Genomic DNA, 27,723 nt, shown 5'->3' with positions numbered 1-27,723 from the left:
TCATCCCATTGTGGGCGAGTTCCTTTGCAAGACTCTGCAAGATACGGCATTGATTTTTAAACAGACAAAGGGAGAAACGGAAAATGATCGGTGCCTGCATTGTTACTGTGCTTTTGCTTGGTTGCTGTGAGTCAGCTGTCAGACTGTTCAGAGATAATTACGCCTTTCCTAAATACAGTGACTGTCTCGTGATCGGTGTGGTGACAGGTGCTTTGTATCAGATGCGGTTGAGAATGTGCGTGTCTTTACTGTTTTTGTATGCCTGACAGAAAGAAGGCAAAATCTGTGGAGTGTGTGCATGGACACAGCATCGAGAAGTCTTTCAGTGGGATGTCGAGTTGCTTTCATTACTTGAAGTTGTATGCGGGATTTCACTTATAAATAAACATCCGTTACATTATTCCTCGCCAAACAAGTTCCCATAGAAAAATAGTGGTTTAAATACGTTTTCTCGGGTGGCATTTTTGCTCCGTCACACTGTTTAGCGAAGCATTTTCTATCAACCTTCTATCAATGGTTGTTTGCTAAAGCTGAGAAGTTGAGTAACTGTAAATGTTTTCACTTTTTTTCCCTCACAAATGTTACTAAAATCTTATAAATGCACCACCTCTGTTATTTAGAAAGAAATGGCATTTAAAAAGTAAGTAAAGATAAGTGTTTGAATCCTCATGATAAAAAACAAAAACAAAAAAAGAGACAAAAGATTAGATCTCTAGCCCTTGTACATAAACGATATGCATAGTGACATCATGTGAAATCCTTTTGAAATGTTTTTCTTTCATGCGTAGGTATACTCTCTTTTCCAAAACAATGCTCAGACAGTGGGATGTTGAAGGGGATTTTCTATGTTTTAAGAAGCCTGTGTGGCCTTGGTCGGCCCAGCCGCTCTGAGCCGAACCATCGGGTAATGACTGTCCTCTGTGGATCTCGCAGGCAGCGGATCAGATTAAGAGGCTCTATGATCTGTTCCTGAAAGTCGACGCCACTCAAGTTGAAGTCAATCCTCTCGGAGAGACTCCCGAAGGACAAGGTACCGTGTGCCGTGGAAAATACCCGTCTTTGTGTGCGTTGCCTTCCCTCTGCGTTGTGTCGTTTATGTGTGTGTGTGCGTGTGTGTTCTCCTGTTATTAACTGTCCCTGCATCCTTTCCACATTTTAAACACGGGGTTCAAACACTTCAGCGCGAAGACACAGCCACCTATTATTCACTGACTGTGTCATATGCACTTTTTTTTTTTCTTTCCTCCTCGTGTCTGGATGCAGCTGAGAATGTGAGCCGTAATTGCAACACATTGACATCAGCTTCTTGTCAGCATGACTTTGTCTGGATCAAAATCCAAATTACTTCAGGGAACAGAGCTTCCCATAGTCAAAGCATGTTGATGTTTGCTGGGTGTTGATGATTATCCAAAGGCATAAAGTCTATCGTCAGCGAGCAATGACAAACTACAAATTACCTCAGCAGCAACTTCAGACACATTCATCATTAATTGTACAATTGTCAAAGAATTACTAATCGGCAAAGCTTGAGGAAAAAAACAACTTAACTGCCGTCAGGTTTTTCAAAATGATTTGAATTTTATTTTATACACTATATATCTGTAACTTTATATTTCTATGTATAGAGATATATTAATGATCTTTAATCACTGGTAATGGAGGCTCATTGTCACCTCACCTGGCCTCTATCTGGGCACAAGTGTTAAACCAGAAGACACACAAGCTACGACACTGTCTACCAGAAAAGAAAGACCTGTTTTTACGAGCAGGTGGCAGTAGTCTGTATTAATCTGTGCACGCGCTTTGAAATGCTGTTTACTAAAAATAAAATGTTACTGTTGCCCTACTGCGATTTGCAGCTCCCCAGGTTGTTATGACAAAGTCATGACGTTGTTAGGTCATGGGGACGAGTGAGTTCATAGATCTTTCCATTGACCTGGGTGTCTGTGTGAGTGTGTTTGTGTGCGTGTGTGTGTAATTGAGGGTTTTTCAGCTATATCTTTTATCCTGTTACTTGAAAGACGGAGAGAATGAGCCTGAATGTGAAAAAAGCCAAAGTGAAACTTGCAGCAGCAGTTTCAATGGGTTTTAATGGGAGTGAATTTTTGAATCGGGCACCACAAAAAAAAATGAATAAATAAAAACCCATCAAAATCAATGTTGCTAATAATAACTGACATGTCCAAGGCTCCAATAATCCCCCCAAGAAACATCAACTTTCAATTTTTATTATTGAAAATATTCCAATTTTTGTATTATTTTTTTTTGAAAATTGTGTGATGCCATCGCAAATACTGGCATATAAAGGGTTAAAAGTCAGAAATTAATCAAACTTTTGGTATTTATTATTAGTATAATAATAAGTACTAGTACTGAAGTGGATTAGAAGATTTATGTAAAAAAAAAAAAAAAAAAAGTAGAAAAGTAGTGCTAACGATGCTGCACACTGCAAAGAAACTAGGGCCACAGATCCTCAACCACAGCCCTATAAAAAAAACAATGGCTTGATGTAGATTTATTTTGCTGTTCCTGCTACTTTTTGGCCACTATTGAGCCAGTCCCAGTAATCTGTGGGTAAAAGGCGGGGTACACCCTGAACATGCCACGTGCACCTTTACAACCAATGTAGAAGATGTCGACTCACCAGTTAACCTAACAAGCGTCTTTGGACCGTGGCAGGAAGAGGAACCTTCTTGCCCTGGGTTGTCAGCGCTAACCACTGCACCATGTGCTGCCCTTAAGAAGAAGACATTATCTATCATCCTCAGTTCACCTCGTCTGTTACATGTTCAATCTTTTGAAATTCTCTCTCAGTAATTAGATTTATGATTAATTTGTAATGTGCACTAGAGCAATAAATAAAGTCTCCATTGTGAGCCAACGCTTTGTGCTTCAAGTATAAAGTGCGAGACGAGCTTGCATTCAGACCTTGGCTTATTGCTGTTATGCTCTCGAGGCTGTGTGAAATAGCGGTACAAATGTTAGGTAATTGGGGCTGTAAATTAGCGGTTGGCCTTTCTGAACAAGTGACAGTCTCTCTGTTGTACCATATTTCAAAACACCCGAAAGAGTTCTCCCTCTCTGGTCGCCTGTCAGCAGAAAGAATCCCAGATGAGTTGTTTAGAAAAATATTGGGATCTTTTTTACATACATATTTGGTCTGAAAATGTTAATTTTAGCAATACTTTACATAGTCATTTGCATGTCGGTTTAACAATGCTTTGCGCCCAGGTTCAAATTGCTGCCTAAATTTAGTATCTGTAGCCTCTGTATGTGTTTTTTTTTTCTTCATTAAGTGTTCCCTGCCGTGAAGAAAAGGCTTTAATTCACAAAGAAAAACAAAGAAAATGGTGAATGTCTCCCTGCTGCCACTCAAAACCAGAACATCACACAACTGGAGGTTAGCAGGCTAACGTTTCAAGCGCTCATCATTACGATTAGAACTACAACGTACATAGTCAGAAGCATCATTTTACCTCTTACGCTGCTGCTTTTGTTGAACTTCTCCTGAACTTTGTTTTTCTGCTAAGGAAATAAGAGTAATTGTCTTGCGTGTGGCGCTAGACACAGATTTACTGTGATGTTTCCATCTGAGTCGCATCGCGACGCACTCGACGCGCGTCACTCCTTTGATGTTATTTGGTCTCCTCAAAAACAGATACCTTGTTCTGCGTGCTTTGTCAAACGCAGTCGAGATAGATTTATTTCACGATTCTGTCTGAATATTAATAAAGAAAACGGCTCCTTCATTCTGCGGATTTATACGCGGAGGTGCGAGTTTCCTCTCGGACCAGCGGGAAGAAGACGTAGATGTTATTGAAGCGGGCGTCGCAGACGGGCTCCACATTAACATCAACTCATTCTTGGTTCGATTTGTTCACACGTCGCAAGGGAGCAGAGCTGTTTTCCGGCAGGCATTCAACAGAAAATTTCTCAAGGGTGGAAAATTTGTATTTATATATATATATATATATTATTTCTTTTTCTTTTTCTTTGTCTCATTTGATAATAACTGAATTCATTTTGTAGACAGACTGCAATATTAGATGTGTCAAAACAAAAACACAAGCAATTGTGTAGTGGGAGGACTGCTTTACCTGGAGGACAGAGTATGCCTAGTCCCTAGTCCCGGGAGAGTCTGCCTGCTGCATATGCTGTATGTCTTTGTACGTGTTTTATTTATGTTTCTGTTTGCCTGTATGTCTGTAAGAGGCACATTTCCATGTTTCATTTTTCTTGTTTGCTTTTCTCAGTGCTTTATGTGGGTTTTCTGTCTGTCTGTCTGTTCATCTGTACTGTGCTGTTCTTTAGAGAGAAACGTCAATGCAGAATGATTGTGGGACATTGTGATAATACCATAATAATTAATAAAGGGAGCTTTTTTGATTTAGTTAAATGAAAACGCTGGTCTATCGGAATGATAAACATCAAACTAACCCGAGCAGCTGGTTGGCTTCATATTTCAAAAATAATTAGAATTTGTGAGATAGAGTTGCAGCTTCATGTCACGTTTCTTACGTTGGGCTAATACTACGGGGATTTTTGTGGTCTTGCTCGGCACGCTCGGACCTCTATGGAGGTATGGATTAAGTCTGGACTTTCACGACAGCCAATAAAACAACGTTTTTCAGGTCAAGGACCCTCAAAAGAGATAAGTAGGGACCCATACCTTCTTAATGTGTTCTATATTAAAGTCGGCCAAGTCCATTATTATCATCATTTTGCATTCAATATTAAGCTAAACTTAGGTTCAAATATTATTACTTTTTATTTCAAATGTGCAACAGGTCTAGTGTGACGCTCTGTGTGAAACGATGCGTGTTTGAGGCAGCTCCTGTATCACTGAATGAGTGAAGTGCTGAATGAAACATAACGACTTCGGCCTCCATTTATCCCTTTAATAAAATAAGTTGGATTCATGTTAATGTGTATTTAAAAGTTGTGGGGGAAAATTAAAATATATGTATATATATATAAAAAATGTCTAATCAACCAAAAATTTTGCAACCCCACTGCAGACCCCCTGTTGAAGACCTATGGTCTACAAGGACACAGAGCTAGCTAACAGTAGCTAGCATACCACTGTTGACAGATATTGAAACTGACAGTTAAAATCTCACCTCCAGTTCTCAGTGAAGAGTAGACGCTTTGTGTTGACAGCGTCTCCCCAAACATTTTCTCACTGCACTTGTTTAGCCTTCTGCCTTTATTTTTATATCCATCCATCTAAAGTAGTAAGAAGTTTTAGAGTGTTGTTGCACTATTGTCTGCATTTCGTTTACATTGGCGCCCCCGTGAAGTGGCGCATGCAACGCTCTCTGATCTGACATGATAATCTAATTAATATTTTGTAGTGCCTGTCGCAAAGTCCTTTCCGAATAATACAATCTGTGCAAGTTTGGCCCCATTCAGACCTTGCGTTAACATCAGATCTGGGCAATCAGATCACGAGTGGCCAGTTTTAAGTACCTGTGTTCACACCTGGCAATAAAATGCATCACCACATGCATCGGATCATCAATCTCAGTTTTGCCAATAAAGACCGACATCATTCTGGGGAAATACCGCTGTTTCAGAACCAGGAACAGTGCTGGTTTATGTAGCTGCATCATGACTTGGGCACACAGTTGCACAAGTTATGATGTTTTGATCAAAACTCAGATTAAAACTCGAACCCTGGAAGCTTCATTACGCACCATGATCTCCAGTATTAAAGGTACAAAAAAAAAAAAAGACTGATTGAGGAAACACACTTAACTTCACAGGGCTCTGTGTACATCAACTTGATCGCATCAGTAATTAACCACATGCTGATGTGTTATTTAATTACAGAATCACACATGGTGTTCTCATATTAAATAAGTTCTTTTGTTAATTATTGTTTAGTTATAAGCTACAAGGACAGAATATTTTAAGGGCCTTTCATTTCTAATGAACAGATGTCACTTACGGTGCTTCATTGATGAGAGAGGTTTCGAACAAACAATTAAACAAACAAGTTAACGTGTAAAAGGCAGTTGTTGCTAGGCCTTTGCTAGCTAAGTCAGCCAGACTTGGTGCTTCCACCTGTTTTATCTGAAGTTGGCTGGATGACTTCAGGCTGCAGCTGCATGCAAACCACATCAACATGGCAATGGTGCCAGTCTTCTCATTAAATCTCACTTTTTGAAGTATCAAGAAAATGTCCATTAATTGTAATTGCCTCCCTTGGAGGAAGTGTCAAAACTACATACATTAGAGAGCCAACCTCTGAAATAATTAAGACCAGTAGGCCAAGGGGATGCCCTGCAGTTGATTAACTTTTAGGTTTTAGAAAAGATCATTAACAAGCTCTCATATGTCTAAAGTCTTCATTTTATCTCCCTTTGCCATCTTATTCCTACTCACTGTTGTGCTTTCTTTATGCTTAAGTCTGTTTTTTTTCGTCACTGTTCGTCTCTGCCCCAGTGGTTTGCTTTGATGCCAAGATCAACTTTGACGACAACGCCGAATTCCGCCAGAAAGCCGTGTTTGCCATGGACGACATGACTGAGAGCGACCCCACAGAGGTGCAGGCGGCCAAGTGGGACCTCAAGTATATCGGACTGGATGGAAACATCGCCTGCTTCGGTACAAACACCAACAGAACTCATGCACACACACCCACACACACACACAAACCAATAAATAAACTCCCCCATAAAGCACACCCCTCCTGGCATAAGGCTGTTATGTGTCTCTTAAGTCACATAAGTAAAAAGCTCGGACACAGTTAAAACTTAGTCAGACTAAAGGCAGCCTGGGCTCTCCTCCAGTCCGCAACACAAGCAGCTTTTCGGAGCGCTCCAGAAGGAATGCTGCCGTAACCAATGCGTTCTAATTAGCCATAATCCGCCCTGAAAGTCTCTAGTGAGCCAGATTGTTAGCATTCTCATTAAAGGCCCCCTCTCTTGTCATAAATCAAAGCTTTTACAGTGTACAGCAGCACTAACAGGTGCTCTCGCGTCTTACCCCGTAGCCTCATAAACACATTAGATGTCTGTTAGCACTACCCCCCGCCCCTCTTCGCGTGCTTTCACGCGCCCCATCCTGCATCCCCAGCTCCCAGGCTCTCTCATAGTAACAACGGCTTTTAAGGCCGCCCAGCTTCCTCGAGAGCTCTGTTAGCCACCAAAGTGACAGCTGTTAAAGCAAATTTCCCTTTCATTGAGACCTCGGTTCGGGAGCTTGCCAGGACAACGGTTCAGCTCGGCTAAAGCAAATGAGGTAAGACGTTTTCGTGCACTCGGCTTCCACACCACCCAGCAGGGGTTGCGGGGCCGGTTGTGTGATGACGCGAAAAGGCTGCGCAGGACCCCATTTTATTAACGGTCCTTCCTTTTGAAGCCGGGAGTTGGGCTGTAATCACATTTTCCTTGTGCAGCTTGATTTGAATGACCATGATTAGAAGATTTCCAGCTGATTCACTTTTTAAGTGTGACACATTTGCGGCTATTTGCTCTTATTTGGTGGATAATTCAATGCTTGATTCCTTGGTGGGGGTTCATACAGCACATGATGTCTTTCCTCCAGCGCCGGTAATGTTATTTTAATTAACTCATGTCTGCTGGGACCCCATTTTCCTCCCGAAGCCTTTTGTTTCAGTTTCTGTAGCAGAACTGTAGCACTGTAGCGCCACGACGTTATCCTCATTGTAACTTAAATCAATACATTTTTGCCTCACGCGGCTAAAGTTGCGTCCGCTGTATGAAGCTAGGCGTCTTATTTCAACTCACGGCTTGTTTCTCTGTTTTCAGTGAATGGAGCCGGTTTAGCCATGGCCACGTGTGACATCATCGACCTGCACGGGGGAAAGCCGGCTAACTTCCTGGACCTGGGGGGCGGAGTCCAAGAGAGACAGGTGTATGAGGCTTTTAAGCTGCTCACCGCTGACCCAAAGGTAGGAGCAAACTGCCCCCCCCCCCCCCCAAAAAAAAAGTAGCACATAAGCCAAATTGCTTCCTTTTTTTAAAAAAAGTTGTCTTACCACCAGTTGTCCTTTGATATTGCAGTCATGTATCTTGTCATGGCACGTTCGTAGAGCCCTGTCTATCTGGTTAGTGGTTTGTCACAGAGACACCAGCGCTCATTAGACCGGGGACCTTGGCATATATCCATGTTCCACTGAGGGGAAACAGGCTCCGGGAGGCTGTGTGATTATGTGCCATCATTTCAGTCGCCGTGCCATGATAAATTGGCGCTCTGCGCTCTGCAATAAAACCGGGCTTTTAAAGATTCGCCGTCACGTGCGTCCGCACGCGCACGTCAACGCGCACAGAGACGGCCGCATATGCAACTCGTAATGTATGCACATAGAAAACTTTAAATCAAAAGAGCGGCTCTTGCAGCCTCTGCGTGAGTGGCAGCTTGGGGTGTTTTACAAGTGATTCTGCTCTATGTTCGGAAAGCTAATAACTCCAAGCTAAACAATGTGAGCCTTGTAACGATACCGCCAAGCTGATTGTGTGTTGACAGTCATCACATCCCTAATTCCCCCACTGCTGTCACTCCTACATCACTGGGCACATCTCTGGTCGCCTCTGTGTTAGCATCTCTGTATTCCTCACAACCATGCAAGCGTTACCAGAAATGAATAGAAATTCAGTCCCCATCCCTTTTTTTTTTTAAACCTTTATTAACACATGCTGCTTTGACTCAGCAGCAAATGCCATTAAGAATGTGTTGCACACTATTCAGAAGGTACCTCTTTATATATAGTCTATCAAAATTAACTTATCCTGTTATTAACATCTTGAGATCAAGTGAATACAGATACTGTAAAAAAAAAAAAAAAAAGTGATGCACATTCTCCTCTTAAACTAGATATTTCATCAGTATTAAATTACCAGACGACTCATTCGGATCTAAAACTAATTTGGTGTTGTAATTTCTGGAATTTTTCATTGAAACAACTTACAGCGCAGCAGCGGACCGACCAGTGCCGCTTCTGTAGATGGATGTTAAAAACCTACTAACCTTAACACCCCAGCAGGTGATGCATTGCCTGACTCAAATATCCGCTGTGTGATCGATTTGGCCTCATAAATTCGAGCCAGTCGAGTGTGGAGTGGAACAAAAATGAATATTGCGGATGAAAAAGAAATGCAATCAACAAGGGAGAGAGAATCTACAAAGACTCCTCACTATCTCCTGGTATGGGTCCGTCATCTCTATTAAAATAACCTTTTAAAACAGGTTGGGTACCAGCAGCGCCATATTCATTATGCTTCCCCCGCCTCCCAGAAAAATAAATAAATTTATTTATCCTCCTCCTATCCTCCTGTTTCTCCTTTTCCTTTTATTTTTTGTGTCTTGGGCTGATTCCCCAAATCCAGATGGGGGAGTAAGCCCGCTGCATGTCCCTCCTGCTGCTGTGTATGGAAATAGAGACAGGCAGCTCCTCCCTAACAGTGAAAAAAGTGGAATAGGATTGACATTAAACTGGGTTGGAGGCGCCATTAGCATTTCAACCAGGGGAGCTAAGAAACCTGCTCCGATCTGCGGAGGGAATGTTAATCACCTCACAATAAGAGAGAGCGGCTCATTTGCATTTAGTTTCTCTCATTTTTTTTTTTTTTTTGCCACAAATTACCTCTCCTCAACTCCAAAACATGAGCAGAAGCGAACATTAAAAGTGGCGCTCCAGGTTACCAAGGTGCTGACGCCAAGTGTCAATAAGTTTTATCTTCTTTAAATATCAGGGCGTCTGCGCTCATCGCCTTCAAATCTGTAACAATTTTCAGATAATTTATTCACAGCTTAAAGTCCCAGATGGACCGATACACTTGCACTTCCAGACGTTTTCGTTAATATTTCTCGATATCATTTTGGCTGATGGCTCCGGTAACACGTATTATGAAGATACTTATTTCTCCTGGTAGTGAATAAAATGTGGTTGAAAGCCGCTGCAGGGAAGGCCAATCGTGTTCTCCATCGTACATTATTATGTGCTTTATTTTTTTTTTATTTTTTTTTTTTATTCGCGACCTCTGCAACACTTGAGTCAGATTAAAATGGTTCACGTCCCACAATAAGGTCCATTCAGCAGACGGGGAGGCAGTACTGTAGGAAATATTCCTCTGTGATGATGCGATTCATTTCCACAAAAAGCAAGTATTTTTGGTGTGCGTCTTTTCTCCCCGTCTTTCTTCTTCAGTCGCTTTTGCGCTTTTGTCCCCCTCCCTCCGCCTTTCTTGCTCCCTCCCTCCCTCCCTCTCAGTCTCTGCTTTGATGTCTCGGGCTCATTGTGCTGAGAGGAGTGGAAGCGATGCGAGTGTATTGCTGGCACTGAATAACAGAGATGGAGCATGGGATGACAAAGCCTCCTTGTTCCTGTTTGCTCCCTTCTCCAGTATGTTCCCTTAAAGCTTTCATTACCTTAAACATGATTATTTTCTGATGAAAAAGGGAAGAGGAAACATGAAATGGGGATAATGTATTTAGAGTGGGAACCACTCGGAGGAAAAAAAATAAATAAAAAATCGGGATCACAAAGCAGCGTGTGTTCCCACTTTGTGTGTGTGTGTGTGTGTGTGTGTGTGTGTGTTAAATAAGTGCGATGTTATGTAGCTCAGCTGGGTCTACTACAGCGTCCGGCTTTGTTTGAATTTAGGCCCCCGGCTTTTCGAGCACGGACATATTTATTTTCCATGCTAAAATAAATAGCTCCACTTTCTTCATATCCACGTATGGAACAGTTTGTTGACAGACTGGCTGAATTTATTGAGGTTTCCCTCACATCACCTGTAGGCATGGAGCAGGAGCAGGAGCAGGCAGCAAATACCAACAGCCAAATAACCTCGTTATTGCTTTGTGCCGCTGCTGTGAAGAAAGTGGCAGATGGATGTTTTGTCCAACTCCACATCCATTTTGTTCTCGGGGCCTCACGGCTGTTGTCTGTAATTTTTATGGGATTGATTATTTCTGAAATACGCTCTTGTTGTGGGTGTATTTATTACTCAAAAAAAGCAAACAGAGGCTTCATTTATTGTTATTTAAACTTTCATTAATGCATAACACCTTCCGTGAAATTATTTTCCCGGGTTTTTCACACTGCGGAACAGTTTCGCACCTATTTTAAACGCTCTGGCAAACTTAAAACCGTCCACCAAATAACCACATGCAGGGGTCTGGTGACACGCAGGAGGTAGGAGACCAGATGAATGTGAAGTGCGAACGTCCATGCTGACTCGTGTCAGTGTGTGAGAAGCTTTGTTAATATTTCGAAGGCTGTTTTTTAACCTCGAATCATCCGCACTGTATGTACCGGCGTGCTGGAATCTGAAGTGTTTGATGAGGGAAAAAAAAGAGATGAGGAAACGGCTAATTTACTCCGACCAGCCATAACATAATGACCACTGACAGGTGACATGAATAACACTGATTATCTCATTATCATGGCATCTGTCAGCGGGTGGGATGTAATAGGCAGCGAGCGAACATTTTGTCCTCCAAGTTGGAAGCAGGGAAAATGGGCGAGCGGGAAGGATTTGCGAGGCCCTCGCGCGAGCCAAATTGTGGTGGTTAGGCGACTGGGCATCTCCAGAACTGCAGCTCTCGCGGGGCGTCCCTGGTCTGTGGTGGTCGGCGTCTAATTTAAAGTAGTCCAAAGAAGGAAAAATGTTGAACCGGCGACAGGGTCGTGGGGCTGCCAAGTCTCACTGTTGCATGAAGGGAACAAACACCGGCCCGTGTGGTCCAATCCAACAGATTAAGTGCTGTCGCTCAAATTCCTGAAAATGTTACAGCGTGTCCCTTAACCTCAGACCCTTGTCCACTTCTAAAAAAGAAAAGTGGCAAATACAAATAAAATAAGTAACGGTAACGGTGATATTATCAGATATCATAATTATGAAAACCAGCAGATTAAAACACCTTTGAACAGTGCTCATGCTTGAAAGTGTAGACAGTTCTGAAGGCCAACGTTTTACTAGCAATGCGTACCTAATAAAGTGGCCGGTGAGTGTTGCGGGGCGCGTTTTTTCCGTCTCTGTCTAGTTGCAGGTTGTCGTGCAGCTGCACTGTTTCAGGTGAAGCGGGCATGCGAAGTCTGAGGTGGAAGAGGCACAGATTGGCACATTAGTTCAGCTGGGTGACCCGCCTCCCAGGCAAACACGGATGCGTGTTCGCGTGCGTCCGTTAATGTTGTTGCATAATCACGCCGCTGATCGTCAAACATCTTTCGGCTCCCGCTGGCGTGGCGTGTGATCTCGGTTGTGAACACGGAGGCTCACCTGCGCGCGTGTGTGTGTATTTTTAGATTTTCTCAACCCTTCTCGCTTTTTTGTGTTTCGGAATTAATACGTGTGCCCCCATTGCCCTGAAAGAAAAATACATACAATTGTACTTCTTTCCAGCCCACTGACTCTGCCTTAAGTCACCTGTGGTCCCCCTTTAACCACTTTCCTCCTCGTTCCAGTGACACTCCTGAGCCCTGTCAGCTCTAAGTCTCATCTCCGTCTCTTCAGGGAATGCGCCGCTATTGCTTCCTTTCCAGCATCGCCTTCTGTTTGACTCTTATTGGTATTATTCAGTGCTACTCATTTGGTGCCTGGCACCTGCTCGTCGGTCATCACACAATTTTCTACCTCTGCTTTATTTCTTTCTCGTTCTTTCGTTTAAAATCCTTCCTTCTTTGTGTCCCTCTTTTCCTTCCTGTAGCTTTTCATCTGGCTAAATCCCATTAAAGTCTGCGTGCGGAGCTCCCTTCAGATTTATGCCTGCCAGTTAAATCCTGCCGGATCCCAGGCACTGTCTTTCTCATGCCCACATGGAGATGTCTGAACCCATGTCTAATGTGCTTCAACATGTATGGAGCCGCAGAAAGGCAGAGGCTCCAGCCCGAGCCAGGTGTTTCCGGAAAAAAATGTGTCGCGGAAGGTACATCCTCCTCCGAGGAAAGAAGGGAAAGCAACTCCTTTGGGTGTTGCAGCATGCGACTTTGAGGGAAAGCGCTCATCTCTCTTTAGCTGTGAAGAAATGCAAATGGGTGTAAATACGTGTTTGTATTTTTTTTACACACATGCCGCCCCCCGGGGACTGCGAGAACTTTTAATCACAAGAGTCGCCTGTGATGTGAGAGAACCACGCTGTGTTATTTTAAAGAAATCACCTCTCCGCCTTCACTCGAGGGCCCGTGGGAGACGCCGGTCCCCTGTGCTATAAACACATGCGATGCGGGGCCGGTTGGAAAAGGGGAGAGAGAAAAAAAAAAGCACGCTACTCCGGTAATGGAGTTCATTCCCGGTGCGCAGAGTATTACACAAGTACTAAATAAGGCGTCAGCCATGGAGGGACAAATACTTAGTCGGACCAACACACTGGGACTGTTACCGTGAGGCCAAGCCACAGGAAGAGTGAACACTGCTCGTGTGCAGCAGACAGCGTGTGGGAGCAGTGGCTCTCTGGTTGATGTATTTTTTTTATTTATTTTTTTGTTTCGGTTACGTTGGCCATTTCGTGGGGTTGCCATTATTTGAGAATAGCTCCACCTCATGTAATGTTTTTTTTCCTGCAGATTTGCTTACGGTGCATTACAGACCCCACTGTGACAGGTATGGGATTGGGTTTTCTTGCGCCGTGGGACTTGTCCTGCTCCGGCACGTTTTTTAAAATCACTGCAGCAGTGTGCGAAACTCCAGTTACCGGCCAAACCCGGAGCGCGCCGACCCTGCGCCGGTCCTCGAAATGTATCCACCATTAGTCCGATGAAATGCAGCTCATCGCATTGCAGCGAGGAGGGTGTTTAGTGTTCGCATGTGCGTGGACATGGACTTCAAGGCTGTGCATTCAAAGCTTTGAATAGTGCAGGACAAAAGTTGAAGACACAGCCTTGGTGAAGTGGGGGTGTACAGACGCACGCAGCGTGGGTGAGGTCTTTTATTAAGGAAATAAATGCGCTCAGGACTCGTCTGCTCTGGCCTAACTCTTAGCCAGATGGGATTAGCTTTGACGTCTGTTGCACTGCATATTTACATACATGACATCACTTATTTTTTATTTTTTTTAATCACATTTCCTCATTCCTTTTCATATGTTGTGATCGCACCTACAAGAACTGCAAAACTAAGTGTTTATACATTGCAGTCACAACAAGCGCTTGTCTGTTTTGCTGAAGTGTTGATTGGTAGAGACACATGACAGCATCTAGTTTGTGAAAAGTCTGTAGCCTGTTTCATTTCGCAGCAAATGTGGACTCTCCTTCTCGCCTGACATATATCAAGTGTATCATATCTTTTAGTTGTAACGTGATGGGATCGCGGCTGACGTCTAATATCTGTCCTCTTTGGATTGAAACCGGTGCGGTCGGCATGAAGAGGCTTCCTCGGTTCTCACTTTCCCCAGTATTTTTGCTGCTTTCCACATTATTAGTTGTCAAGTCATTTAGGCATCACATGCCTGGGAAAAAAAAAACAAAAAACGCTTCATTCATTTTTTGCAACTTTCTTTTTATATTTTGTTGCCATCTTGTTAAAACGCGTGACGCGCTTGCTACCAGGCATCGCTCCAGCATTTTAGCATTTTGAGTCACAGCGATGGCGTCTACCGCGCCATGGCCCATACGCATGCCACGCCATCAGGATTAATACCTGCATGTGCGTGGTGTCGCTGAAACACCCAAACAAGAATGGTTCCACTGTGTGGTCATGCTTGCGTATCACATAAATGAATACACCACAGTTTGTGGTGTGCATTTTAAGCAGTTTATGTTTCCAATCCTCCCCTTGGACTTCAGCCAGAGTGACAGACCTCTGGTGGCACAGTAGCTTGACTCAAAGCCACGTCGGTGGCCTGTGTGTGTGTGTGTGTGTGTGTGTGTGTGTGTGTGTGTGTGTGTGTGTGTGTGCGTGTGTGTGTGCGTGTGTGTGTGCGTGCGTGCGTGCGTGCGTGCGTGCGTGCGTGCGTGCGTGCGTGCGTGCGTGCGGTCTGAGGCTCCTCTCGACCAGGGTTCAAGGGCTGCCAGACTTTGGTCACCTGGGGTTGTTATCAGGGATGAAAATGAAGTCACTTAAACACGATGTCTAAAAGCCGTTTAGCTTTTGGCTGAAGACATTCAGGGAGAGTCGTGCTTCACATCTGGGCAATGAGGACAAAGCGAGTATTCACATGGACACAGAGAGAGAGAAAGGTGTAAGACTTGTATCCGAGGGTACAGTGGATAATGTGCGTTGGTTTATCTGTGTATTGCATAGCAGGCTGGAGTCTCTGCCAGCAATGCAAAGAGACAGCTCAGTCCGTGCAGGCAAGCGAGAGCGAAGCCGGCCCCTATCAAACGCGTTGGGAAGTGGCTTATCTACATAGTTGTATAATAAGACAGGGCACTTACACATGAGGTGACGACGGGGCTCACTGTGTCAACTCACAAGTATAGATACCTTCCCTGTTCTCCAAGTAAATATGTGCACACATCTTGAATTTGGACAGAAAATATGTACCTTTCCCTAGAAGGAAGCTTTAAGCCGGAAGGGAAGAACTCCAAGAAAAACAGCTGTCAGTTCTTATACATTATTTCCCTCATTACACTACTGAAGGTTAATTTAAGGAAGGAAAGGAAACGTCCAAAGGTATACCATGGGGCTGATGACTTGTCAGATTGATTTGCCCTTCAGGGAGCTAGTGCCGTGTCTGTCTCCTTCTCTGTTTGATTTGGGTTAGAACAGCTCAGCAAGCTTTTAAACGCTGTCACTTTCCGCAATGCCATCAGCAGACTACAGTGTTACTTAACCGTCGTGTATGCATAAAGAGCCCGGACCGCTACGTATTCGCCTCATCTCGGCGCCTTGTCGTGGCACCAACTCATCCCCCGTTGGGTCACGCGCAGTCACACACAGAGAAAGAGAGAGAGAGAGAGACAGGTCCCATGGGTATGTCTGATTGAGCTCTCTCCTGTCTGCCATTCCTCATCCGTGGGAAATCAATAGAGGATCTGGGATTGGAGCTCGGGCTAATTGAGCTCTGCTCTCTCTGTTCTCTTATTGCTGCCAGGAGCATTTTGTCATCACAGCACCTGGTTCACACCATGGGGCCAGGGGGGAGCCAGCCAGCGATCAGATAGGACTTGTGGATGCCACAGGGAGGGGAGCTGGATGTGATTGAGCAACCTTGTGAAGTCAAGCACTCAGAGGAAGGGCATAGTAAAGAAGGGCTTCATTTATTCTCATGCGGTTCTATAGGAGCAGCTCGACATTTTCTGATATAGAGTATGTATTTTCTGTTGTACGGCTTGCAGAATGATCACAGCTGTGATTATTACTTTGGGTTTCATGTTAATCAATATTTTACTAATATATTAATAAAAATATATTCTGAAATGACCATATTTCATATTGTATTTCTCCTGATGGCTCACATATTTAGCCTAGCAGAGTTACCCGTGACCCGTGTGTCCATTATATTACTGCATAAAACTCCACCAAACACTCTGATTGGCTCAGCAGATCTTTGTTGGAGCATAATCAGTTCCCAGTAGAGCAAATTCTGACCAACTTTGCTCCACAAAAATGTGGTAAAGGTTTTAAGACTATCACATTTTAAGATTCTGTACATGGTTCATTGTTTTAAACTAGGATTAATCTCTATTTGTGACAGTTTTTGAAGCCACTGTCAACATCCCCATAAACAGTTTTAAGTGTTGTGCAATATAAAGTGGGATCACAGTCAATCATTGGTAGAACTGTCTATTGCATGTATCTGCATGTGTTTTACATCCCACTTCTAACCAAGAAGCACCCAGAGATTAATTAAAATAAACTAAAGCTATTGGCTCGGCAGATTTACTTACCCACAATTCTCTCTGCCTGTAAATGTCATCCCATGGTGTGCTGCTGTGTTTACTTTTCACACATGGTTTCCACATTGTCATGGATCAGCCACCCAGGATAATGCCTTATATTAAATGTGACGAGCTGTTGCTGCCCGGTGTTCCCAACAAACTGCGTTCTTTCCCCTCCGTCAGTATTAAAAATGGAGATTCCTTCCATCCAAACCATCTGCTGTCACCATTCCAGTTCTCGCTCCATCTGTCCAAGATATGAGGGAGTCTGACCATCACGGATACCCGTGTACAGCGTTCAGGGACGGTGCGGTTGAGGGGTGACTATTAGACACTCTCTAATTTCACGCTGGCATGGCGCTTATGTGCGCACACTGTGGGATCACGTGAAGCCACGCAAACACCCAGTTGATGAGATCATTTGTGCCACCTGAGCCGTGCACGACACCACAAACACTGCAATCTTTCCTGCCCACTTGGACTATTATTGTAATTAAGGTGGCCTTTTTAAGTGCTTGCTGTTTAGTTAACATCGGTCAATTGCAATGGGACCTGATGAATGTTTGAATTAATTAGCAAAGTAGAAAAGTCTATAAACGAACAATTTGCCGACGTTGTCAAAGCATTAAATGACCGACTGACCACAGCTGCCAAACTCTTTGTCAATTGTCTGTTGTGCGTTTGCCAACTGGGCTCGAGGAAGGTGAAAGCATTAGAAGACAAAATAACTTGACCGTCACTTCCTCTGTGTCATTCAACTCAAACAAAAACACTCACTTCTAGTATCTTTTAGTGGTTTTGGAAAGCTCCTTGAGAGTCACTTTGGGATTGTTTTCGCAGTCAAAGCGTTATTATCAGAGACAGGTTAACTGAACATTTAGTTTAAAGTCAGTGGAGTGTAGTATTCAATTTAAAAATGATAGTAGTGCAGAAAGCTCTAACGAAATGTTTGTATCAGTGAGGTAAAACTGGCAAATCTCAAATATACTGGTACAATTTTAGGTGACGCTGGAAATACCTTCCTGCTCCTAACCATACAAGTAACATTAAAGTATTAGAGCAAGACTTTTACATATAAGTCAAAGCCCTTGCCAAAGACGATTGAGTCCATCAGTTGAAGGTGCTAGTAATGATGCAATGCACGATGGAAAGGACTGAGTAGCCCACAGTATGGTGGAGAGACATGACCTACAAATGTAACTTTGGTTCTATGAATTCACTGACTCTGGCCATCAGGAATAATGAAATAAAACCTAGGAAGTGTCCAAGAAATGTTCTGATGCTCCAGATAAAAATAAAACTCAGAGTACTCAGAGTTCAGAGGAAGAATAACTGTCCAAAACAGAAAACTTGACAGCAAGGACAAATGGGAACTCGTAACACTGGTGTAGCGTTTTCTCCTTGGAGAGAACTGAGGGTAGAAGAGAGACTGTCATATGCAAACGTCTGCAGTGTTTGTGTAGTTATTCTCGCAGCCAGAAGGAGGAGACCAAACTTGTGCACTGCAGCTTTAAGGTTTTGTTGGTTTTACTCAGAAAGATGCTGAGGAATCACATTTGTAGACTGCAAAAGTCTGTAATCATTTTTCTGTATTTTGGAGGTTAGAATTCCTAAAACTGTAGGACAAGGATATGAAATGTCTCTTAGGTATATTTGATCAGATTCAAATTTGTTGTCATAGTTTATAGTCCAGCTACATAGACAACAGAATGCAGTTTGGCATCTAACCAGAAGTGCAAAAATAAGCCAGTAATAGGGAATGCGCTTTGACTTGTACAGGTTATGACTATTGCATATCACGCATATCATTACAACACCTCAGGTTAATTTAAAGAAGAGAAGGAACTGCCGAAACTCCTCAGCCATGAGTATATAAAACATGTAATACTATTATATAGATTGGATGTATGCAGTATGGACAGTATAGATCACATGGCATATACAGTCAGTATACCTACACATATCCACATGCACAAACATACATTCATATATGAATTATTTATGATTTAAGAATAGCTAATATTTGTTTTGTTTGTTATATTTATGTTTTAGCTCCTATGTCGGCACAGTCTTCTCAGTCTGCATACATAGATACCGTGCAGTTGTCTTGTCCGTAGATTACGTTGTTGTGCATAGCCTGTTTGTTCTAAGGTGGCCGTCGGCTCTTAACAACTCACATTAACCTTCTGGTTTTAGTCAGGCTCACCTCCCAAATCCAACTGCCCTCCGACCCTCTCCCTTGTTGAAGCCCTCTGGGCTTTGGACAGAGTCATGGGTTGAGACATCGGCTCCTCTCTACCAGTGCGCTATCCATCCCCATAACACCCTCAGTGTGACACTTACAAGGGCAGTTGCAGTAACAGTGCGTGTAATTTATCACACATAATACTTCAGTAGACAACTAGCAATAATACTTCAATAGACAACTAGCAATAATACCTCAGTAGACAGCTAGCAATAATACCTCAGTAGACAGCTAGCAGTATAAACACATTCAAAATATGCTCTTAAAATATGCCATGTATTTACCAACGGTGTAGTCCAATCAGTAACCATTTCTCAACGCTCTCTGCTGTTTAAGTATCACATCTCTTCTCCGCCCCCGCCATCGCCCCGGCCCACCCCCGAACCCCTCGTCATGTTTCAGGTGTTTGTTGCTTTGTGCGGCAAGACATGCCGGCAGCAGTACAGCGAGAGATTATTGTCACTGTAATTGGCTTTTCCAGGCCTGATTTGATACGAGCCTCTTGTCTGATCCGCACACTTCTTTATTATCGAGCGTAATGGAAAGACGATGAGGTTCACATAAAGCGTTCGCCTCGTCATATCTCCTCGAAGAATCGCCCCCTTGAGTTTTGTTTCTGCGCTCCGGGTCGGCGGTGCATCCGTGTGCAAACGCACATGGCGTACCCACAGCTACAGACCCACATTAGCATGAAACATATCTACAAAAAGAAATAATCAATTTGAAAATAAATACTAGTTACCTTGCATCTTTTTTTTCTTTTTTTTAACCAAATGAATTACCCCTGTTTAGCCATCATACACGACTACGTCATCCAGAATTTCTCGTCCTTCCTATCCCGATAAGGGACCGCCAGTGGAAAGAATTCGCTATCAGATTGCATGATCCAGTTTAATCCCTAGTACCCTGTCCAAGCTGACATGAATGTGTGCTGCTGCAGCAGTCGGCCTTGTTCACCAAGCAGCAGAGGCGATGTAGAACATGGCTCCGCTACGCTATTATCTCCGTCACTATCTGCTGCTGCCAGAGGGAGATACAGATGGACAACAGATTTTTCACTGGGAAAGCTGAGAAGTACTGTAAAGTCAGAGGAGATTACTGAAGATGCGTCCGTCCGTTTCATTTACGTATTTGCAAAATCTCAAATTATAAGGTGGAAAATGATGCGATTGTCTTTTGACAAGCTGTAGACAAAAGAAGCCCTTTCTGTCTTACTGTCTTTTGGCCTAGATTTAGTCTCTGTCACACCACTACTCTACATTTTTTTAAAATATCCCTCATGACCCTACATTTTGCTCTTTCCATTCTGGTATAATTGGGTGATACAACATTTGGTTTGGTTGCCAAGACAACAACCTCTGAGACCTTTCACTTAGATTTAGTTTTGTACTTGTATCACACAGTCTCAGTGCTGTGTGTGATGAAATGCTAAACAAAGCCTGGAGATTTGCAAAGATCAGAATGTGGACTCGTGCACCCGCCGCTGTAAAAGTGTTCTCTCACCTGATTGGATTCTTAATGCGTCCCGGTAGACGTGTTTGTTGAAGAAAGTTCACTTCAACCCTGTTCTGTAACATCTACTGTTCTCTCATCCCTTTGATACGGTTTGATATAATTAAGAGGTAAGCGCATACTTTCCGTCAAAGTTGCAGCGACATCAGTTAAAACTTCAGAAAACATCTGCTTATATTGTAACTCTGGTTCTCCCTTGACACCGCGTGGTTTATGTAAATCTGAACGATGTGCCCAGATATGCATTTTTTTTATTTTTTTTATTTTATAAATGTGTCCATGTAGCCTGACTGCAGGGAAATCATTTCCCGTGATTATAGAATGTGTAGCTGAGTGGAGAAACAAAAAGACAAAAAAAGAGACGGTAAATAATGGAACTGATCTCAGTATTTTTTTGGTCCTTCAACAAGAATCGGACGATAAGGAGGGTTAGCATGCAAATATAATTGTGCAAGGTAAGTTTTTATGAAAATCTAGTCCTTGACGTTCTGCTCCGGCTTTCAAGGATGTCTGTGTCTGTGTATTGTTCTGCAGCTCAGAATTATGTTGGTCTGCAAAAAGTGTGGTAAACTTGGGAGCAGTTACAGAAAAATCTCAGACATTACAGGTTCTCAAACTAGATGAGACATTGAATCTCTCTTTTGCCAACAGGACTGATTGTAAACCAATGGGGACAAAGCCTCTGTGGTATCACCCTTACGGTTCTTAAAGAGTAGTTTTGAAGCTCAGGGTCCTGGTTCTGTCTGTTTTTTGTTTTCTCTAAAGTTGGGCTTTATCACATGGGGGGGACTGACTTGGTATGAATTACTTGGTCACAGATGCTTTGTTGCACACTCAATAATTTGCAATAAATAGTGTAATCAGAGGATTTACAGAATTAACATTATGAGCAAATGTACAAAAGTAGTTGGCAAAACAGTGTCCAAGGTGATCCAGTGGGTTGGTGAGTTGCATAGCAACGGTGGCACGGATCACGTCGCGTGGTGTTTCCTTGTCCACTAAGGTAGGGATGTAAAACTCCAACACCCAAGAGTCGCTAACGCTCTGTGGTTGGTTTCAGAGAGGAGTTGTGGTTGAACTTTCTAGGATGGATTTCCTGCACCCAGTTCACTGGGTTTGGATTCAGTTCGATCCAACATCGATTCGTTCTGACATAGTTGTGTCTTGCTTTCAACGATATTTTACCTCTAGTTGGGATATCATGTGGTTTCTCCTTTGTCCTCCTCACGTCATCTTTCAGTCCCGACGGTGCCCTCGGAGTTGTAGCTGTCATGTTTTTGATCACCCTCACTCGTGGAGTAATCTTGCTCTCCGTCATAAATGAGTCTGGACAGATATGGATGAACTGTTGTCATAGACACACAACGATTAGTTGTCAGCGCTGCCTTGTGATTCAAACCCGAGTTTCGTGGTTTGAAAATTCGTCCTTTAGTCTTTTAGTCCAAACTATATTTAAAACCCATTCTCTGCTCCCCCACACTATGCTAAAAATATATGTATTTTAATTCCTCATTAAGTCTGTAGCAGGTCCTGTCATTTTCTGTCTGGGTAGTTGTAATCAAAGTTTAATCAGGACTTTCTTTTGTTTGTCCTCTGTGTTTTTTTTCCAGTTTAACCAGTCTGCACTGTGTCTCATTACACCTACATCCGGCTGTACGACTTTTAACAGCTCTACGCGTTCGTGAAAACTGGTAGCAAACACGTGGATAGCTGTGTGTGGGGGAGGAGGTGTGTGGGGGGGGTTGAGCAAAAGAGCACTCGCAGAGAAGGAGTAAGTGAGGGTTGTGCTGAAAAGAGCAATAAAGAGAGGGAAATGAGAGAGTGCAGAGGGTGAGGAGAGACTGAGGGAGTGGGTGCAGAGAGCGGTAAACTGGGTGGAGGAGTGGGGGTGATGTGGAGGGGAGGGGAGGGGAGGGGAGGGAGGGGGGGACTTCTAGCAGTGATTACACTGTCCATCAGGCCACAGGACGGCCCGCATCAGCCCACAGGATTGATGTTTGACAGAATAATTAGAAAACTGTCTCAGCCTGTAATCACTGGAGCTCATCTCGCCGAAGACGACTTCCATTCGCTTTCTGCCACACATGCACACGCGAACGCACACAAACCGGCTAGTGGGAGCCATCTGTGGTTGACTGGTATATGGGACAGTGGGTTGATAGAGTAGTATGGTGGGAGTGTTCCTGTTTATTCTTAAGAAACTGAAAGACTTTATCTGCAGAGGTGGGGACGGGAGGCGAGTGTGGCACCTCACTCACTGGTTCACTGATAGCGGGAGTGGAGAACACGCTGGTGATTTTAAATGTGCCAGCAGCAGGATTTATGGAGTGGAAAAAAATGAATTAAATGGAGTTTTACTACAGTGGGTGGCAGAACGAATGAGATGTGGGACTGAAGGCGCACCCCCCAACCTTATTTTACCTCTTTCATTGCATGTACGTGTGTTCTGTGAGGGAAACGGGGACATGGTTGGTTGTATTGCTAAAGTCCCAGCTAAAGGGGACTATAAAAGACGCTGCTTTTCAGTGACCATCACTGCATCAATGAAAAATAAACTACAAAAAAGAGCTATATGAGTAATAAATATTGTGGGTTATTTACCAGTAGATTATTTTACCAGTAGATTATTATTTTCGAGCGAGGAATAAAAGCCTCCCTGATGGTTTTCACCTTCTTCTTTTTTTTCAAATTAAGAGAAGGAAGACGTACTTTACTAAATATGTAAAGCAAGAACAGATGTGTTTCATTTCTCAGTGTGAAATTAGGGAATGGTCTCTGTGATGAACTCAATTTATGTTGTTGTACACAAATTTTCAAAAACGCCCTGAAATGTAAAATGACTGAAGATTACAAGGAAAAGACGGAGAGTTCGAAGTGACTTAACATGGATGTTGTAGCAATTTATTTATTTGAGTAGTTTAACCTTTGTATTATTCTGTAGATATTCAGTTGGATTGATTATCTAGGATAGACATGTACTAGAGGGTATGTCTCCATGATCGCGCAGAAATTGACAGTTGAGCGTGGAGGTTAGCCGAGGCTAATCCACTTTTCCAAATCCATCCTAGTTTTTATGGATCATTGTCAAGTCCATTGTCCACATAATTCCTGGTCTCACTGTATTTACTGATACATTTCACTGTGTTTTTGACACTCAGGGGGCGTGGCCTCAGGCGGCAGTTACGTCAATGCAGTTACGTCAATTACGTCTATACACAGATCACGATAAGATTGTTTTGCAAAAAAAAGCAATGTTTAAATTTTTCACGAGATGATGTAGAAAATGGCATTAAAAAAATGTACTCAAGGATTTTATGAATCAAGATCATATAATTGAAATTAAATTTGAATCAAAAAACAGTATTTAAACACAGCCCTGTTCTTGACCTCGTGGTTACAGTAGTTGACAAAGCACTTTAACATCCCCACGGTAAATGTCTGAGCTGATACTGTAACACACCTACTGCACTATAAATTCTGCTTTTGAGACATCAGATTTGTTTGCGTAAAGCAAAACCACATAACTAGTAATGACACATTTGACATCTTTCTAATTTGTCCGCTCCGTCCAACCAAACACCGTTGTTACCAGGCAGTATAACAGTCACCGTTCACATTTCAACCAGTCAAGAGCGTGTTGGTACTCTTGATTGCACTGTATTCTCCTGTGTAACCTTTAGCAAGGATAAACGACTCAAAAATGCCAGAATAGATTATTTATATTTCTGGGATGAACCTGCCGTGTACCAGGTTATGTGAAAAACGCTTGTAACCTGCCTGATTAAAAAAAAAAAAAAAAAAAAAAACCTCGATGTCTCAAACAAACCAGGGAAAGGTTTAATTTCAGAAGGTCAGAGGTCGTCATTATGACAATAGCAAGTTCAAAGGTCACATTATTTGTCCCCCTTATATTGCCTTCCTGACATGGAGCAAGTTTCTAGACGAGACCTCCATCGATCGGGAATCTAGGCAGCTTCTTCCTTTCCTCCTGAGGCTTTTATTGGTTTCTCTGATCCCTCTAATACCTGAGCAAACCCTTAATGGCTAATTGATATGCTGCTCTGTTCTCCTGAGCTCCGTCAAGAGTCTGCAGGGCAAAATGTCAGCCACGGAGCCATTTCTTAACCCCCCCTCCGCTTCCCCTCACCTGTGAGACAACCCCCCAAAACCCCCTCGCATCTGCATACGCGAGCAGACCACTTCTCTATTTAATAGGTCTCGAGGACAGGGAACGTTTTCATGCAGCAGCTCTCGGTTCAGCACCAAATAATGTGACGCTTACGTGTCCAATCAGCGTACGTATCCGTGTCGGGCTTTTTGCAAATTAAACCCTGATTGTGCCCATCTGTTTTTGACCGGGTTTAGACGTTTCTGGCAATTTAGCACCCGCCGCACCGAGACCTCGCAGGACCCACGGGAAGGGGCTGGGTGAAAGCCTGAAAGCCTGAAGACCGGAGAAGACTGGAATGGGGTTGCGAATTGTCTATCAATTTCTAAATTACTCATTTGGGGCGAAGCGCGGCGGCGTGGAGAAACAGACAGTGCCATTCAATAACTGCCACAATTTGGTCAGTGACGAGAATGAACTACAAATCAGTGGGTTTGTAGGAAGGAGTGTCTGATCTTTGTCACCCTCTCCCCCTCTCTCTCTGTGGGTTTACACTAACTTTTACCTTAGTTTATTCCAGTTTTTGTTTTGCTGGCCGTAAGTTATGTAATAATGGGGGTCATTGCACGTGATGAACACACAATAATCATCTCCTCATTGCTTAATTGACCGCAGTTGCATTCTCTCCCTGCTTTAATGAGTCCCGAAGGTACTGCACATTCTCATGTATTCTTAGAAAACGTTTGCATTGTGTTGCTATAGTTCTGTGCAATGTATGGGGGGGACCAATCAGAGAGCAATTAGAGACCAATTAATGCAACTTCACATTGTTAGATATTTTCCTGTGCATATGCATAGCACCGTCTGGCACATTGTTTCTGTCATTGCTCTTAGTCCTGTCAGTAGTCATTGTGTGCACTGCTCTATTTTGATTTCACTTAAATTCATATATACTGTATACACGGATCAAGCTTAACATTATGACCATCTACCAATACAGTTGTGCCTCATCAGAGGACAGACATGGGCCTTCTGAGGGTGTCCTGTGGTGTCTGGTAACAGAATGCTGTTAGTGCTGTTTTGCATGTTTTGCTTTTTTTTTTTTTTTTTTTTTAGTTGGTCCTATGTCAGGCTGCATCCTGTCATTGCTATGGGGCCGGGGTCCCTGGTCGGGTCTACGTGGGTGGTACATGTCATGTGTAATAACAATAAAGTTGAATCTAAATCTGAATTATTAACCAGAAAATCATTCTTCTGAACAAATTTTGCTGAAGGGTGCAGCTTTTAATGAATGTTTTTCTTGTTATCATTTCTCTCCATTTGACTTTTTTTTTGGTATTACTTTTAAACATTGGCCTTGTTTTAACTTGTTATATATTAAACTCGGCCTAGTCCTGTTTATGAATGTACATTATTTATCATCGTTTTGCTTTCAATATTAAGCTATCCCTTATCCCTTCACTAAAATATGTCGGATTCATGTTAATGTATTTAAAGCAATTCAAATTTGTGGGTGAAAATGACAAAAATACATAAAAAATGTCTAATCAACCAAAGATTTTGCGACCCCTTAGGGATCACGGAGCCCCTGTTGAAGTGTGTTCCCACAGTATACGTTGGTATCCTGTTATGTGACCTGCCTCCTCCTTCACCAGTTAAACGTTAAGTTGTTTACCCATTAGTGAGGTGCACTTCACTAAAGGTGAGCGGACGGCCAGCGCATTTAGACAAGTAAATGGTGGGGAGGTGACAAAAAAAGGAGGGCTGGGGCGATGATTTGCCTTGCAAAGCACACCCATCTGCCCTTTCGATGGCTCATTGGCTCCCAAGATCAGGTGCGATCTGAACTGGAATCATTTGGATAATTGACCTTCTGTGTGCATACATTAGAATAAATTAATTTTGATTGGCCGTGCGGCATTAGGAACAAAGTGGGAAATGTTGGCTCTTTTATATTCAGCTGCTGGTTTGTTGTACCCGGTCTCCGAGGTGATTATGCATGCCATTCCCCAACTATTATGCGTTTCTTCAGTTTAATAAAATAATTCTCGCTCTGAGCGGAGCACTGAGCAACGCAGTCAGACACCGAACCGCACTCAACTTCTGAAGGAAGGCTGTAGTTTGTCTTGGCAACAAAGTCTGTGTGGGCTGCACTCAAATGCAAAGTTGCATGTGTTTTGCGTGGGCGGTCGGTGTTGTGTTTTAATCTGAGTGTCCGTGCATGCCTCGTGTGGCCACTAGTCCTGCCATGTTTTTTCCCCTATCTCTAAGTGACCTTGCTATTCCAATGAAAGTGCTTATGCTGTGTGTGTCTACTCAAGGCCCGCACAACCCTCTGTGTGTCATTGCTACCTGATGGACAGCCATTAACCCTTGGCGAAAGGGTTGAGGAATATTTATGTCTGCCTGTCAGCGGTGACATGACACCCTCCAGGGATGAATAATACTTCTCTCCCGCATTGGCTCCCAATTGTTGAGTCCCAATTCACAGCAAAAGGGTTTGTCTGTGCGCCTCGGTGTGTGTGTGTGCGCGCTCACTTGCCGGTAAATGTGTGTGTGGGGTTCAGGGGCATTGTGATACCCTGAGGTGAGCAGCAGGAGACGAGTTCTACATCCCTCACTGACATCTGACAAACCTCCCGTCCACCGCAGAGGTTGGTGTCTCTCCTCTGCGTCATGCATGGCATCTCTCGGTTGCCGCGTATCGCTTCTCTTTCCTTTTTGTTTTCTCATTCTACCTGTTCTCATTCCTCCTTGTGTCCAGTTTTCATCTGTGTAACCTTCAGTATGATGGGGAAAAAAAATTATGTTAAAAATTCTGAAAACTGTCGCGTAAAATGTCACAATCGGACACAGAGATCGTCGAATATAGTTTTAATCAAACATATTAAATGGAAATATTTAAGTTATTCTTTAATTTGCCTTCATGTTTATCTAGCCAATCTTCTTTTAAGTGCTATCTAAGACGCGACCCCATTCCCTTCAGTTTCCAAACCCTTAAAATTTTACAGTTTCTGTTTGATGTCTTGACTAAAAACGAAATAAAGCATCTCTTAAAAAGCCGCTCGG

The 27,723-nt window shown here is 43.1% G+C and overlaps 1 protein-coding gene across 1 annotated transcript in view; it reads left to right on the top strand.

The window, feature by feature from the left end:
• suclg2 (succinate-CoA ligase GDP-forming subunit beta) overlaps nt 1–27,723 on the top strand; it is a 98,538-nt gene that overhangs the window by 49,043 nt on the left and 21,772 nt on the right. The window contains exons 7-9 of the mRNA XM_047583802.1: nt 934–1,030; nt 6,448–6,609; nt 7,776–7,918. Of these exons, the coding sequence (XP_047439758.1) occupies nt 934–1,030; nt 6,448–6,609; nt 7,776–7,918 (402 nt within the window). The remainder of the gene's footprint in view (nt 1–933; nt 1,031–6,447; nt 6,610–7,775; nt 7,919–27,723) is intronic.

Source organism: Mugil cephalus, chromosome 4 (assembly GCF_022458985.1).
Source record: "Mugil cephalus isolate CIBA_MC_2020 chromosome 4, CIBA_Mcephalus_1.1, whole genome shotgun sequence".
Classification (NCBI taxonomy): Eukaryota; Metazoa; Chordata; class Actinopteri; order Mugiliformes; family Mugilidae; genus Mugil; species Mugil cephalus.
This window is presented reverse-complemented; position numbering and strand designations above follow the sequence as displayed.